At 36.7% G+C, this 16,618-nt stretch overlaps 1 protein-coding gene across 2 annotated transcripts in view; it reads left to right on the top strand.

Annotated features, from left to right (window-relative positions):
* TGS1 (trimethylguanosine synthase 1) overlaps positions 1–16,618 on the top strand; it is a 39,707-nt gene that overhangs the window by 2,394 nt on the left and 20,695 nt on the right. The window contains exons 2-8 of one of the 2 annotated variants that reach the window (XM_055318147.1): positions 3,107–3,171; positions 5,481–5,641; positions 5,983–6,799; positions 9,616–9,733; positions 11,202–11,288; positions 13,149–13,320; positions 15,087–15,393. In XM_055318147.1, coding sequence (XP_055174122.1) covers positions 3,107–3,171; positions 5,481–5,641; positions 5,983–6,799; positions 9,616–9,733; positions 11,202–11,288; positions 13,149–13,320; positions 15,087–15,393 — 1,727 coding nt within the window. Of the gene's footprint in view, positions 1–3,106; positions 3,172–5,480; positions 5,642–5,982; positions 6,800–9,615; positions 9,734–11,201; positions 11,289–13,148; positions 13,325–15,086; positions 15,394–16,618 lie in introns of both variants that reach the window. The other variant, XM_055318146.1, reaches the window with a different exon arrangement.

Here is a 16,618-nt window from a genome sequence, read left to right as displayed (position 1 = left end):
AAAGACAGGAAATAAAACCTAATATCATAACTAATTTTTATTACCTAAGGACGTTATATTAACATCCTTAGTCTTATGAGCTGTAGAGTCATTCTATTTCATCTGCACATTCAGGTTGCCATACATTATACGTATGAAGAAAACATATAATTACAACGTAATGGAGCTCTTAAAAATAATCTTTATAATGGCTCAGTAGTAACACGAAAAAATACCTTGTGTTAATTAAGATCTGAATATAAAATATCTACACTATTATTATAGTTATGTAAAATTTTGTTATGTACGAAGCCTAGAACAGAACATAGGAAAATCCTGAAATGGTAGAGTAGTAGGTTTTTGTTATGAAGTTGTTGTGCTATAAATAACAGGCTATCATTATTATTTTTTTTAAGTAACTCATTTTAAAATAATTTCACGCTTGCAAAAATAAGCCAGAAGAAGAGTAAAGAATGGGTTCAAACTTAAAAACAAAAATCCGGAAACAGGTCAAAGAACTCCCATAGTCTCCTCTCCCAGATTCACCTAGTGTTAACAATTAACTGCATTTGCTTCATCTCTCCCTCTGCATACACACAGACACACGCTTGTGCCTCCCAACACAATCTTTAGTCTTTTTCTGAACCATTTGAGAGCAAGTGGCACACGATTCCCGATCACTCCTAAACACCATTGTATTTTTCCCTAAAATAAGTGTATTCTCTTTCATATCCACGGTGGTGGATTTCCCCAGCTTTCCCAGCAGTGTTTCTCATTTCCTTCTGATCCTTTTATGTTTATGTTCCTTTTATGTTTCCTTACAACTTGTCAATCTCCTCCTTTTGAAAAATTCCTCACTCGTTCCCTCCCTATCAAGACCTCAGCATTTTAAAAAATGCAGACCTTACTTCTGTGCTGACCTTTCTTAACTTGGGTCTGCCTGACATTTCAACAGAAACAGGGCAAGCCATGCCTTCTTGGCAGGAATGTCACAGAAGTGATCCTGTGCTTGGTCCTGCATCACTTCAGTCACTTTCTATGGACCCATTCCACCACTGGTGACATTGACCTCTGTTACCTAATCATGTTTCAGTCTCATAGCTATCCCTGCTATAAAGTCAGTGGTTCCCCTTGTGTGTATTAGTATTTTGGGAGAAAGTACTCCAGCATTACCAATATCCTGTTCCTGCCTGAACCAGCTGCCTCTGAAGGTTGCCAAAGGATAATTCTCTATCTCTGTCATTCTGCTTTTATTAGTTGGCATTCTGTATGAAGTACTTTCTCTTTTCTCCCCATGTATTTGTTTATTCCTTTATTTACATGGACTCTGTTAACATGGACTCTGGATTGTTTATTAAAGTTCTATCTTATTACTCTCATTTATTTTGATGTTGATACTGTCTCAGTTTTAGCTGGTGGGGGCTCCTTGAGGTGGTTTGTGTATCATTTTGATGTGTCTCTGGCATTCTTTGACCTTCTCCTAATTGTCTGGCACAGAAGGTGACCAGGCTTATTTTTTACCCTCTGTGCTTCAACCTGGAGCTGCTGTTTCTCCAAGGAACCTTGGTTCCTTTTAGCAAAGTGTAGTGTTCAGAAACCAAGACCGGAGTGCTCATTATGTTCATTGCTCTACACTCTCAGCAGACACAGTCAGTCAGGATGTATTTTGCATACATACATAAATACATGTATGTGTGTGGAAAATCTTGGCTGTCATTATCCTCAGTACCTTTGCTTCACTTATTTTAACCAATCTTGCAACCGGATTAGTTTTTTCCTGCACCTGACACTTGGTGCCCTGTATGCTTGGGTGCTGGTGGACACACCCTTGATGTCCTCTGTGCAGCTGCTGGTCTCCCGCACCACCTCAACCCCCTCTCCATTGTCTACTGTTCTTGAAGGCAGTGGGCATGCTGCCAAAGCATGTTTGCATTTCATCTGCTGGCCTGTTTGCTGCCCTGCTATATGAGTCATTACCTACTTTATGTTTTATAAAGTATCAAAAAATAAACAGGAGGATAGTGAAATATATCAAGTGTACAAGAATTTTATTGTGTTCAACTTATCGTGGTTCCATTAGAAAAATTAGCTAATACTTGAAGATGGCCTTATGGCACTTCTGATGGAGTTTATTACAGCTGAATTTAATAGGAGGAAGATAATAGCAAAATTTTCTCCTTTTTTTAAAGATTTTATTTATTTATTCATAAGAGACAGAGAGAGAGAGTCAGAGACATAGGAGGAGGGAGGAGAAGCAGGCTCCATGCAGAGAGCCCGATGCAGGACTCAATCCTGGGACTCCCGAATCACGCCCTGAGCCAAAGGCAGACGCTCAACCACTGAGCCACTCAGGTGTTCCTTTTCTTCTTTTTTTTAAGTGTTCTGCTAAGTTTATTTGGGTTAAGTAATTTCCAATCTAGCAGATAGAGAAAAAATTTAGAAGTAAGTATGTAAAGAAAAACTGTTGAGATTGCTGGCTGGCTCATTTGGTGGAGCATGCGACTCTTGACCTTGGGGTCATGAATTTGAGCCCCATGTTAGGCTTAGAGCTTACCCTAGATGGATAGATACATAGATAAAATCTAAAATTGTTGAGGCTGAATTGTTTTATGTTTCAGTTTGATAAAATATTTAAATAACTTCTTTGGGGTTAGTCCCCAAAACAACTTTTGCTTAGACCATGAATATCTGTCTACTAGGCAATGGTAATGATACCTTGGCCTATTTGCAAATGGGGTAGGGTCTGCGTGTGGATTTATATGTATGTAAGATAAATCTTTCCACTTTTATGCTCACTTCTTGCAGCAAATTTAGAGAACACTTCATTGTTCATGTATTATAAGATCAATTCTTTACCCATACTAGAACTACCATTTAATTTTAATAATCAATAGTTATAAATGCTTCCCATGTGATATATTTTAAATATTTTACATGTACTATTCTTATAATAATTTCACAAGATATGTATTATTGTTTCCTGTATATTACAGATGAGGGAAATGTATTAGCAGATTGCTTTTCTCTTCCTTAACCTTTTTAATTAATCTATGCTGCCTTGAACTTGCTTTTTTCTCAAGTTTATAATTTAATTTATTTCAGTATTGACTTTTAATTTGCTTTGCAGAGATCGAAAATTGTGCAATTTGGGATTAAAAGGCTACTATGTCAAAGGCAATGGTGACAATGCAGGTAATACAGTATAAAATGATATGGCCCTTCTTTTGCTCAAAGTAACTGTTATAATGCATTGATTTTAAATATAATTTGTTACAATCATAGTCCTTACCTTTTTTTATAACATGGCTCTAAAATCCCTATCAAAGCACATCTTTTTTTTTTCTGTAGCTAGTTCGTACATGGACTTGAGGTAGCCTCTTTTGCTATAAGTAGCATTCCTTCTTTTTTTTTTTTTTTAGTAGCATTCCTTCTTGAGTTGTTGCCATTAGATAAGGCAAGCTGAAATTTGAAGCTTTGAAAAGTAGAGAACATATGTTTTTTTTTTTTCAGCAGAATTTTATTGTGTTGAAAGATAAGCAGAAGCACATTAAAATTTTCAAGAGTGTATTTGAGCTTACATATGCAGCTCTGGCGGTGCCAGCTCCCTGCATAGGAGCACCACTTTGGACAGGAGTTAGGAAAGAGGCTTTTATAGAGAAGATGTAGAAACAAAGCAAGGAAATTACTGATTGGCTGTGACTTAACCAGTGGCCTCATTTGGGGAAGCCTAGTTGGCTGTTTGTGATTAGTTGTTTTTAAGTGTTATTTTCTTAGATTTGAGTGCTTTGATTCTGGCTTAGGTTTTTGGTTTTCTTTCATAGACAACAAAGGCCTTCAAGCTACCTCAGTCTAATGACCTCCTTGTTTAGATACCTTAAGAATTGTATGGATAAGTTATTCAAGATAAATGCCAAGTGAACATCCATAGTCTTCTGCCTGAAGGAAAGAAGCCACCATCTAGGTTAACTTTTCCAAGTAACAAATAGAATTTGTTAGGTACTTTGAGTTTCATCTAGTTACCTGAAAACTGTCTTACTCTCTCTCTCAGACTTCCCTCTATGACCCCATTTGTTCCTTCCACACGGATCTTTTTTGTTTATCTAGATAAAGGGAAAACTAGCAAGAGTTCTAGGCTCAAGTCAGTACAAGTAAAGCGTGTCATGTTACCTTTAAAAATCCTTTAGTTCTTGCAATGATGGAACAAATCATAGTTTCTTCAGTTGATCACTGAATGAAGTATTTGGTTTGTATTTCAATGTAATGTACAAATAAGGTTTCTTTTAGACACCAGGGCTCCTGCTGAACATAAAATTTGCATACCAGGAAAGGAACATAAAACTTAGCACATTTGTTTTTTCTGTTCTCCTGTACTTTAATAAGTCCACTGAAAGAAATGGTGAGTGGAATCCTCTTTATTATTTAGATAGATATCTTTTTTTCCCCTCTTTGTTTTAGTAGAATTTATACACAGAGGATGTCTCTTCTTTAGTGTCCATTTTTGCTTTGTAAGATTCACCATTCTATTGCCTATGATCATTTAGCTGGAGTGCAGCTCATCCCTAACTGAATGCTAATGTATAAAGTAATATTTTTCTCACATATTTAAATGGTAAATGGAACATTTGAATGGCATTTTCCATTTACTGGTCTGATATTATTATTATATAACTATTAGTATAAAGCTAAACTTATTTTATTGTAATAAAACAGGTTTTCTGGGAGAATCGGGGATTTGAAAGGATCTTCTAGCTCAGTGGATCTCAGACTTTTAGTAGCAGAACCCTTTCATTAAATCATCTTTCACACAGAGTCACAGAATATAAATCCCAGTTGTGATTGAAGATTGAAATACCCATGAAGGGCCTAAGGACATACCTTTCACCTCTCTTATTACTAGCTCCTAAAATAACTCCACAAATCATCGTTTTAAATTCACTGATCTATTTTAGTAATACTGCATATAAGGAATGTAAAAATAAGTTTTCCCTGTGGTTTTTCTGCCATGTTCCCTCTTATATCCTCAGTACTTTGCACAGTGCATAGCACAGAGGAGGTGCTCAATAAGTATAAGTTGAATGGGTAGCTGGTGGCAGGCAGAGGCAGACTAGAAGTTATCTCTTGATTCTTAATTGGCTTTTTTTTACTAGTCTATATCACCCCTTAAAAATCATAACATTTACATAGCTCTCAGGTTCCTCTTTTAAAATGAGGATGAGGGGCCTGGGTGACTCAGTTGGTTGAGCAATTGGCTCTTGATTTTGGCTCAGGTCATGATCTCAGGATCCTGGGATGAAGTCTTGACTTGAACTCCCTGCTCAGGGGGGAGTCTGCCTATCTCCCTCTTCCTTTGCCACTCCCCCTGCTCAGGTACATTTGTGCTTGCTCTCTGCTTTCTCGCATGTGCAAATAAATAGATAAAAATAAAAAATAAAACAAAATGAGGATGAAAAAACTGGCATCTACATTTTCTCTAAAATGAAGCTAACAAATCCTGTCTGTAGGAGACCACGCTACAGAAGAGGAGGAAGGTGGTACTGCAGAGTCACATGACAGCAAAGGCTTAGGCCTAGATGAAAATGAACTTGATTCTGAAGCTGAACTCATGAAAAGTATGGGGCTACCACTTCAGTTTGGTGGGATATCTGCACATAAGAATTTTGAGGTAAGTATGTTACTTATATTTGTTTCTTCATTTACTTCATAAAATACCACAAAGAATTTTTTTATCCTGTCTAATATATTCATAAATTAGAGCATTCCACCTCTTTTCAAATGTACATATTTATAAATTAATCAAAAGTATAAGTTTTGATGTATGTCCATTTGTGATTTTTTCCTCCTGGAAACATAAATAGTAAGATTTAACTTGTTTGTGTAACTAAAAACCCAGGATGGGGATTTGACGATATATTATTTAATTTAATGTTTAAAATAGACTTTGATTCTGCTTTCTTTTACAGTTTATGAGGTACATTTTACATTGTAGTTTTTTATCTTATGTAGGTGTCTATGAATACTAGAAATAAAGTTAAAATAAAAAAGAAAAAGAAAAAACACCAGAAGAAGTACTTAGATGAAATTATGAGAGAATCTTGGAGACAAGATTATGAAGAAGATGACATACTGGCTTCAGACGATCCATCTTCAGTTGGACAGTATGAGAGTACCAAAACATGTAAACTTAAAACCAAAGAAGACATTGAAACTGAAAATCTTCCTGTTGAAAATACATTATCTCCAAAGCTAGAAATTACAGAGAGGTGGGAAAAGTATTGGAATGAATATGGTGGAGGACTATTATGGCAAAGCTGGCAAGAAAAACATTCAGGTCAGACACTATGTTCTGAACCTTGGAACATTCCTGATACAAAGGAGGAATGGGAGCAACATTATAGTCAACTTTATTGGTATTATTTGGAACAGTTTCAGTATTGGGAAGCTCAGGGTTGGACTTTTGATGTCTCACAAACCTATGAAACAGATACTTGTGGCTCTAAGATAGAAGTTGACAGTGAGAAAGATGAAAATTGCGTGAAGGCAGACTTAATGTCCTTTCCATCTCCATCTGTTACGATTGATAGTGAAAGCTCTAGTTCCAGTGATAAAGAGCATAACGAAATCCTTGGTGGAATTAGTCATATAAGTCTGAATTCAGAGGAAGTGGAACAGAGCCAGTTAGATTCTTCAGTAAATTGTGATGGACATCAGTGGCTAAGTGAAGTCAGCAGCAGCAGAGAATGCCCTGCCTCTGGCCAGAGTGAACCATGCAATAGAGGAACCAAGGACAGCAACTCGTCTGGGAACAGAAGCACAAACCTGGGTAAGATAGCCCAAGATTTATCCTACCAAATAACAGGAAAATTAACCTACATTATCCTTAATGGTAGGGTTGCACAATGCCAACTACATTTTATGGTATAATATGATTTAATGCATATATCACAAGTTGTTTATTACCCTTTCATATAAATAATAAGAATATTTGCTTAGGGTTCTCAAAAATCTTGTCCTGGGATACCTGGGTGGCTCAGTGGTTGAGCGTCTGCCTCAGGCTCAGGGTGTGATCCCAGGGTCCTGGGATCAAGTCCCATATCAGGCTCCTCGCGGGAAGCCTGCTTCTCCCTCTGCCTTTCTCTCTCTCTCTCTCTCTCTCTCTCTCTCTCTCTCTGTCTCTGTCTCTCATGAATAAAATAAATAAAATCTTAAAAAAAAAAATGTCTTGTTCCTTCCACTTGTACGCTGATGGCCAGTGAATTAAAACTTGAAACTCCCTCGAGAAATTTAATATAGAGGGAGTGTGGAACTTCTAAAGTTGCTTGGAGCAAATGAATTTATAAGAGCCATATTAGAGAATGGTTCAGAGTACACAATGGACATCAGGCAAATCTGATTGTAAGTCATATCTGGAATTTATTTCAAAACAAATGGAAGTCTTGCTCTGTAGGGAATCTCAACAGGGCATGTTATTAATTTATAATTGGAAGGATTGACTTCAGGATTCTTATAAAATATCCAGGATAAGGAGCTTGAATGACTCCAGCCTAAGTGATTTAAAACAAAGCAAAACAAAACCTATCATGGAAACTGGTGTCTAAAGAACTAAAGAAAGGACTAAAGAAAGCCAGTGAGCCGCGTGTTAAGAAAAGTCAGAGGTTGGTAAGAATGCTTTTGCTGGGGACAAGAATTCTAACTGATGGCACTAGGAAAACGAGAGAAAATTTTTTTTTATTTCTGAATTTCCTGAAGGTCACTAAGAATGTCTTCCTGGCATTCTTGATGTTTGTTGTTAAGAAAAATATATTTATAATATAGGACTTTCTTCTCAGCCTCATTCCTATATGAAGCAAAAGCTTTTGGCCTTTTATTTAACAATTGGTTTTGCTTTGCTTCTCAGATTGCTGATCTTCATCCAGCTGAGAGGTTCCTTTAGAGAGTTAGTAAATTGCTCTACTTTTTAATTCCTTTTGTCTCTGTGCTTTTCCAATGGAGCTTACTTAGGTATTCTCATTCCTTTCTATTTTGATGTTATTATCATATTTTTTTAATAATGTGATTATTTTATATTAGTCTTTTGATATTGTATACTTTCTTGATTACTTTCTATGCTGATTTTGACCATAAAACTTGAAATATGGGTATTGGCCAATGTATCGGCTCCTGTTCTTATTCCTTCATGTTGTTCCTTTAATTATCTTTCCTTATCTTCCTATTTTTTGCCTTTGTCAAACATAGTAAACCTCATAGTTTGTACCTTCTGTTGCCTATTACCTAACTAACATGTATAGATTGGCCATTTCTTTAATTAGGTCCCAGTGAGTGTCATCAGGATCAGTCTGGGAATCTAGGTTTTGATTTGTTTTAGATCCTGCCTTGAGATCAAAACACAAGGTATAGGGGCATCTGGGTGGCCCAATTAGTTAAACATATCCCTTCGGTTCAGATCATGATCCAGGGTCCTGGGATTGAACCCTGAGTTGGGCTCCCTGCTCAGGGGGCAGTCTGCTTCTCCCTCTCCCTCTTCCTCCGCCCCGCATCCCCCATGGGCACACTGTCTTTCTCTCAAATAAATAAATCTTAAAAAAAAAATTACACAAGGTATATAGCACATTTCTATGTAAGTATGCTTTCTACTATTAATGGTTGGGTACTCTCCTGGAATAGTCTATGCCCACACACTTAAAACTTCCCACTATATCTACACTGCAGATAGTTCTTCATTGCCAGTCCCACTTACTGGCTTCATGCCAGTCTGAAGAAAAACAGGTGCCTCAGTTGGAGCTCCCACAAGTTAAAAATATTCTTTTAAAATGGTGGTGTTTACCCTACTGTTACTTTTGATTTAAGAGCTATATTAGAGGTAATTTATTTGCTTCTTAATAAGGAGAAATCATTTTTAATGTATTATGCTATCTTCAGCATGATTTAAGTTAAAATCCATCAAAAAGTAGAATGCCTAAGTCACTCACTCAGATAAGCGTCTGACTCTTGATTTCAGCTCAGGACATGATCTGAGGGTCATGAAATTGAGCCCTGAGTTGGGCTCTGTGCTCAGCAGAGTCTATTTGAGACTCTCTCTCTTCCCCCCCTTTCCCTCCCTCTAAAATTATTTTTTTTAAAGATTTTATTTATTAATTCATAGACACAGAGAGAGAGGGGCAGAGACACAGACAGAGGGAGAAGCAGGCTCCACGCAGGGAGCCAGATGTGGGACTTGATCCCGGGTCTCCAGGATCACACCCCAGGCTGCAGGCGGCACCAAACCACTGCGCCACCGGGGCTGCCCCCTCCCTCTAAAATTAAAGTTCCATCAAAATGTGGTAACTGTTTAGCTATCACAAAACTGTGGATTAATTTGTGTAGATTTGTTTGGGTAGCTATGAAGAAAAAGTTTTAGATTCCTTTTTAAATAGTTAAATAATAGAAACTTTTAAACTTTGATAGACATAACTACCGTTTTTTTATGCTCAGAGTCTACATGGAGATAGACAAAATAGGTAGATGTGATCTGGCACTGTGCCTGATATGCGTGTAAGTTCATTGCAGGAAAGTGACAAAAATATTTTGATAGCCTTTGCAAAAGGCAGAAGAGTTGTCAACCGAAAGGGAAAATCCACTGCAATATCTCTGCCTCTTTAGATTCACAGGACTTTTCAGAAGCAAACACAATCAAAGAAAGACTACACCCCAACAGTATTGATGGAGATGAGAGTGAAGAAGATCCACCTGAACGGAAGCCAAGCAAACTCAAGAGGAGGCAAGTTGCATATTACCTCTCTCTCCACAGTGCGGTAGCATAAGCACTTGTGTCCATGAGGGAGTGGCTGTGAAGCACTTGTTATATTACAGTACGTTTAATCCTGTGAGGAGAAAACAGATGTATTAGCGAGACCTGGGCCTTGGAACACCTGCAAATCCCAACTCTTACTCTGCCAGTTTCTCATTTCTAGAATGGAACTGATGCTTTTTTAATGAGCTCATTGGGAAGACAAGAGCTAGCATGTAATTATATCTGACAGTAGATATTAATGGATGACAGTTTTTAACTGTATTGGTAGATATGGTTTGTCTCAAGGAAGTTCTATTTTTTTTCCCAAAAGTCTGCATGCACGTATATTATCACAGAATTTTACTGCTAAAATAGACCTCAGAAGTATGTAATCAAATGCTCTTAATCTATAGATAGTAGTATTAAGACAAAATGAGCATAAGTGCCTTGCCCAGAGTTATATAGCAAAACAGTGGCAGCTCCAGGTCTAACACCCAGACCGACCCTTCTGGAAGCAGTGCTAGTATACTGTTGATATGTAAAATTAAACAAGTGGCAAGTAATATAGATAGGATATGGTCAGATGCTAATTCCATAAAATACAAAGAAAGGATGGATATTATAGAACTTAGATGTTAGCTAAAAACATTTTATTTCTTTGACAGGATATGAAATGTTCCACTTAAGACTTTTATGTTCCGTACAGCTTCTAGAAAAACTATCTACAAGCTTTAGAGGCTCAGTAACTTAGTATATACATAAAAGCATGCCTCCATTGTGTTCCTTCCACATAGTATACAATGCTTGTTAATTCCACCTTTAGTTCCCAGAGGCAGAGACTATGGGTGGTGTATTCACATTTCCGGAACCTAATAGGTCCACTGTAAATGTTCAGTGGCCTTAATTTGTAGAAATTATTTCTTACCATTTTTTCTTACTTGGTACTGTCACAAAGTAATAGGGGTCAGGAAGGCATCCCCAATAGATCAGTGATCATGGGTTACTTATCACTTGTATCACAACCTTATTCTTCTTAATATATTTTTTTTTTTTTTGTAATTTTTTTGGTTGGCTTGATACTTCTCAAATGTTTCGCCGTTTTTAAGGAAGACTTCTAAAAGCCCTCTAGGAGATTAGTTTAAGGCTACAGCTTTTACAGGTATTTTTCCAAAGGCGAATGGAGAGATCTGTGTCAGAGAGATCTATGTCTGTACCGTGTTCAAGAATAGAGATAATTAGGATTTGAGTGCCTGTTGCTGTGTTCCAGACACTCCTGGGTAACTGGAAAATCTGAGTAAACTATTCTTTCCTTTCTTTCTGGATTTGTGAGCTGTGGTTGATTGTTGTAATAGGAAAGTGTGTGTAGGTTGACTATGTATCTTTTTGATACTTACCTGAACTGGTGGGCTCTGGACATAATGGCTTATCACTGTTTACCTTTTGTTTATTTGTTTAGCCACGAACTGGACATTGATGAAAACCCAGATTCAGACTTTGATGACAATGGTTCCCTTCTGGGATTCAAGCATGGCTCAGGACAAAAGTAATTATACATAAATACAACATAAATACTATTGTCTGAAATTTTAACACTTCAGCTGTTTTCAAGTTCTCTGATATTCAGTAGCTAATGATGGTTATAGAATTGATACCATTTGAGATGTTACAGTTAAAACATTAACCTCTCTTACAGAGAGATTACCACACATTTGATATATTCACATGTATTATTAACTCAGTTGCACTTCATAGCAATCCAGTATCATTATTAAAATTTCATGAATAAAGCAACTGCAGCCCACAGAGCTTGTGACTTAGGATCATATCAAGGATTCAAGCCAAGCTCTTGAGACTTCTAAGTGTGGTTCTCTTTTTCACCTTACATCTCATGTATCTACCTCTGTATATGTCTGACATGTATAGCAAGCATGTCATGAAAAGTTCAAATCTGAAGTAGCCTTTTTTTTATTATTATGAAAACATTAAAACTCAAAACAGAAGAAAGAGTAAAAATCTTTCAAAGCACTCCTCAGAAGTAGGCAATGTTTGGCATATATCCTTCCTAATTTACTTGTGTGTTTTTATGATTACATATAAAACGGTTACTCCCTTTTCATAAAAACACAAAAATAGAATCATATTATACTTGTTTTGCAGCTTGCTTTTTTCCCCTTAACAATGTACCATGAACATCCTGATTTATCAGTACATGCTTATTTATCTAATCCTTGTGTGTGACTTACCCTGTATGTACCTCTAGGTTGTTCCTAAGATCTAGGCATATGCCTTTGGGGTTCCCCACAAGTTATTATGTTTACCAATGTTTCATTCCTACTTACTGCTGAATAGTATTCCACTGTATGGGAGTATCATAGTTTGTTTAACCATTCATCTATTCAAGATCATTTGTATTGCGTGTGGTATTTTGCCAGGACAAATAAAGCTGCTGCGAATGTTTGTATACAGAAAGTATAAGTTTTCTCTAGGATTAAATGCCCAAGCATTAAGTACAAGTATATTGAAGGGTTTATTGCATATACCATGAAGACTGAACTGAATAGTTAAGGCTCATTAAAGACCTACCATCTGTGTCAGCTTGTACCAGTGATTTAAACAAATATTATGGTCTTTGATGTTTCTAAGGGGTGAGACTTTGTTAGTTATGAAATCTTAACTGATACCTACATAATATGAAGGCAGCAAGAAAAGGATATAGATCTAAAAATTGACTTAGAAATTGAATCCAGGGACTCCTGGTGGCCCAGCGGTTGAGCATCTGCCTTCAGCCCAGGGCATGATCCTGGAGACCCAGGATCGAGTCCCGCGTCGGGCTCCCTGCATGGAGCCTGCTTCTCCCTCTGCCTGTGTCTCTGCCTCTCTCTCTGTGTGTGTGTCTCTCATGAATAAATAAATAAAATATTTTAAAAATAATGATAATAAAATAAATTGAATCCAAATTATTAGTTCAGAAATACATGCTCATAATATTATGAATATTTTTTAAACTATCAGTTATCTCTCCTTTATGGTACTTAAAGGCCGTTGCAGTTGGTATCATCTCACCATGAGAAAAGATAATATTTCCCTCATGTGCAGTGGGGTCATATTTTTCTGCAATTTCTTTACTACGTTTTACTACGTGGTATATGCTTTCTGTTACAGATAAGGTATTTGATATCCTCAACCAGCATTTCACATTTAGTTGAAAATGAGCATGTAACCAAGACCTTAAACTCCTCTGCATTCAAACTTTATTTCTAACTTTTGTAATTTAGAAAAATGAAGTTAATATGGTGGCTGCTAGTAGAAAAATAGTGAAAATTGTCATTTTTATTCTTTTCATGTAAGAAAACAAACTCATAGAACTTAAGGTTTGAGTCAACTTCCTTTGGTTTGGCCACAGATACGGTGGAATTTCAAATTTCAGTCATCGGCGGGTCAGATACCTACAGAAGAATGTAAAGTATAAGTCAAAGTTCCTGGACATGAGAAGACAAATAAATATGAAAAACAAACACATTTTCTTTACTGAAGAGTCAGAAAAAACATTCAAAAAAAGCAAAACTCTGACTAAGGTAGGTTTAAATTTTGTTGTATATTTACAGATAGAATTTATTTTGTAAGCTTGACTCCTTAAAATTTTTTTCAAGTGCAGCCTGGGTGGCTTAGTGGTTTTGCACCGCCTTCAGCCCAGGGTGTGATCCTGGAGACCTGGGATCAAGTCCCACGTCAGGCTCTCTGCATAGAGCCTGCTTCTCCTTCTGCCTGTGTCTCTGCCTCTCTCTCTCTCTCTCTCTGTTTGTCTCTCGTGAATAAATAAAATCTTTAAAAAAAATTTTTTTTCAAGTAAAAATCCTATTTCTACCAGATATAAAAGTACCTAAAATTCTCTTCCCCTTGCTTCCTAAAGGCATATATCATGTGAACCAAATTCGAAAAAGAATAAGTTGGTAATAATATGAAGAGGGGATGTTTTGAAAGCTACAAAGTATCAGTGTCTGGGAAGATAAATAGGTAAAATTGCCTCCTATACACATAGTAACAGTGAGAATTTCTCATCTGCTTCAGGCTTAAGTAGGATCCTGGAAGTCAGTTTCTGGTCCAGCATTAATTGTAAGCCTTAATTTTGAGGTCATCAATCAAACATTGCACTAACCAGTTCATCCTAATAGTTTCATGCTAATTTAGTGAATACACTGCTAACTGGAATATTCATGCCCCTCTCTGGGACTCTGCTGTTGCCTGCTGTCCATGCACTTGAAAAACAAAAGTAATTAGAATTATTTTTGGTTGATGAGTGATAATTCTCCATTATAGGAGAAAAAAAATACTTTTTAATGAGCAGAACCTTTGTGTCAGTTACTTTTCTAACAGCACCTTTGAGCAACAAAACAAAAACCTCCAGACCTGGCGACGACCTTGTTTTACCTTTAGGATACATTATCTTTCCCAACGTCAGCATTCCTCCAAAACCTGCTACATATTTATAGCTGGATTTATTTGTGTTATATTTTGGATTGGTTGGTCAATGATAATATTCTAATATTTTAGCGGCCCAGGTTATATCTGGAACACATTTCCCAATATCAGACCAACCAGTCTTTAGGCATAGCCCCTTTGTTTTTAGGCATAGCCCCTTTGAAGATTCTGGATTGTTGCCTGTGCTCATCTTCCAATTTCCTAACTCATGGGAAGATCATGAAGATCTGTTATGAAAAATACTCTTGTTATAGAAGTTTGCAAGGAAGTACATATCATCTGTTAACACCTTGTTAACATTACTGAGAAACCCAGTTTTTAGAAATCATTGTACTGACTCTACTGCTCCATTAAAGGTTAGCTTGCATTCTTTCTAAGATTAGCACTGTTCTTTTTCTTACAGAGAGATGGGCACTTAATCTTTTTAGAGTTTATCTTTGGTGCAGGGAGTACAATTTATCATAGCCTGGGCCATTGAAGAAAGGTCTGTATAATTTGTAAAGCTAATATTAGTGACTCAATAAGTAGGTACATTTGTAATAATAATATCATGTTATATTGTTAGAAGCCTTTGTGGAAAGCTACTGGAACAGTTCAGCTTTATCCTCTTAGTGTTCATTGATTACAGGAAAGTCATCGTTATATGTTTAATCTGATGTTTTCTTCCTTTTAAAGAAATCTTTAATAAGGTCATGGTATGTCCAGATACTAAAGTGCAGTTAGCTCAGAATTCTGTATAATTAGCTTGTATAATATAGTATACTTATCAGAGTTAATAATTAGAACATTTTCTCATTGAGATCCAAATGGTAAAGCAGGTATAATTTGGAATGAATTCAAGCCTGTGACAACTTAATTTCAGGTAGAAAAATTCCTAAAATGGATTAATGAACCAAGGGATGAGGAAGCATCGCAGGAGTCCGTTTCTCATGACAATGTACAAGACACGTGCACAAGCAGTGATTCAGAAGAACCAGAAATGTCTGTTAAAGAAGGTGATGACCCACTGGAGACAAATAATCCAGAACCTGAAAAGTGTAATGCCACGTCTTCAGCTGGTGAACTTGAAACAGAAAAAAATGAAGGAGACAGCACGATAGTAATTATTACAGATAAGGAAGATGGTATTACTCAGATTACCCCAGACTCTCTTCAGGTAGAAACTGAAGGTAAGACTAAATATGCTTCAACCTGCTGATGAATTTAGATAGTGTGCTTCCCTAGTTTTCAGTTCTGAATCATCTCTACACTTAAGGATTCACTGCTGTTTATTTCTTAGAGAGAGGGCACAGTAAGTGTAAATGTGCTAGTAGCTATGATTTGGCACAGAACACTATACTTTTGGCTGAGCAAGCATGATAAAATAAAAGGCCAGGCATGTGGGAAAACTGAGTACCTCTGTCTATGCCATTAAGATTGGTCTCTGCTGCTGCCCTCTTCCCTGGGCTAAAGGTAGCTAGCTGGAAGTCCCTTGTATCCCTCTTGAAATTTGGTTTTTCCCTGGTTTCCTTTTTGATTAATTTATTTGCTTATTTATATATTTTGTATTTTATGGTAATGGTTGTTGGTAGTAGTAGTTTGTTATTTGGATGACACCCTGACATAAGGTATTTGTAGTAGTTGCTTGAAATGAATGGAGAATGGAGTCGCATTTTCACTTTATGCCCTTTTGTGTACTGTTTGAATGTATTCTACAGCAAATGTTCTTTTTTAATTTATAATTGTATTCACTGGAACATTGAAGCTTTTATGAGGTAGAAATTTTCATTTGACATGTATTCATTTTTATCGATGAATGATTTCAGACTTAATCTAATGAAACAATTATATTGTGATGGTCTCTTTCTTAATTTAGTATTGAGGAAAATACCTCATTTGAATCTTAATTTTTTTCTGTGTGTGTATGTGTGTGTAGAGAGAGCTGAGTTCTTTGTATCATATACTTCTTTGCCTTTCTAAAAAGCATACATAAGGTAGTTTACATTTTTTTATTGTCACGTACAGCTGATGTTCATGTGGCACCTGCAGACTTCTAAAATGCCTTCATATGCCTTATTTTCATTTAAGCTAAAAAATAACCCAGTGAGGTAGGCAGGATTATCCACATCCTAAAAATACACACAGTAAACTCAGAGAAACTAAGAAACTCACCTGCAGTCACAGTGCCAGTGGGTGGCATAGCTAGGACTCAAAACCAGGTTGTCTGAATCCTCCATCCCATTTTCCTGTCCTCCCCTAATTACCTTGCCTCATAATGCTGGTGGTTCCTCACCAGAGGCATTTGGAAGATATTGGCTGTTAGAATGATCTAGGGGTCCTGGCACTTAGTGTACACTGGGTTGCTTAATGTTATGTCGTATGGTCTTGCAAGGATGATCTTGCGCAGTAAGGATT

Source organism: Nyctereutes procyonoides, unplaced genomic scaffold (assembly GCF_905146905.1).
Source record: "Nyctereutes procyonoides isolate TBG_1078 unplaced genomic scaffold, NYPRO_anot_genome, whole genome shotgun sequence".
Classification (NCBI taxonomy): Eukaryota; Metazoa; Chordata; class Mammalia; order Carnivora; family Canidae; genus Nyctereutes; species Nyctereutes procyonoides.
The sequence above is the reverse complement of the archived record's forward strand: the minus strand, read 5'-3'. Positions and strand labels throughout refer to the sequence as shown.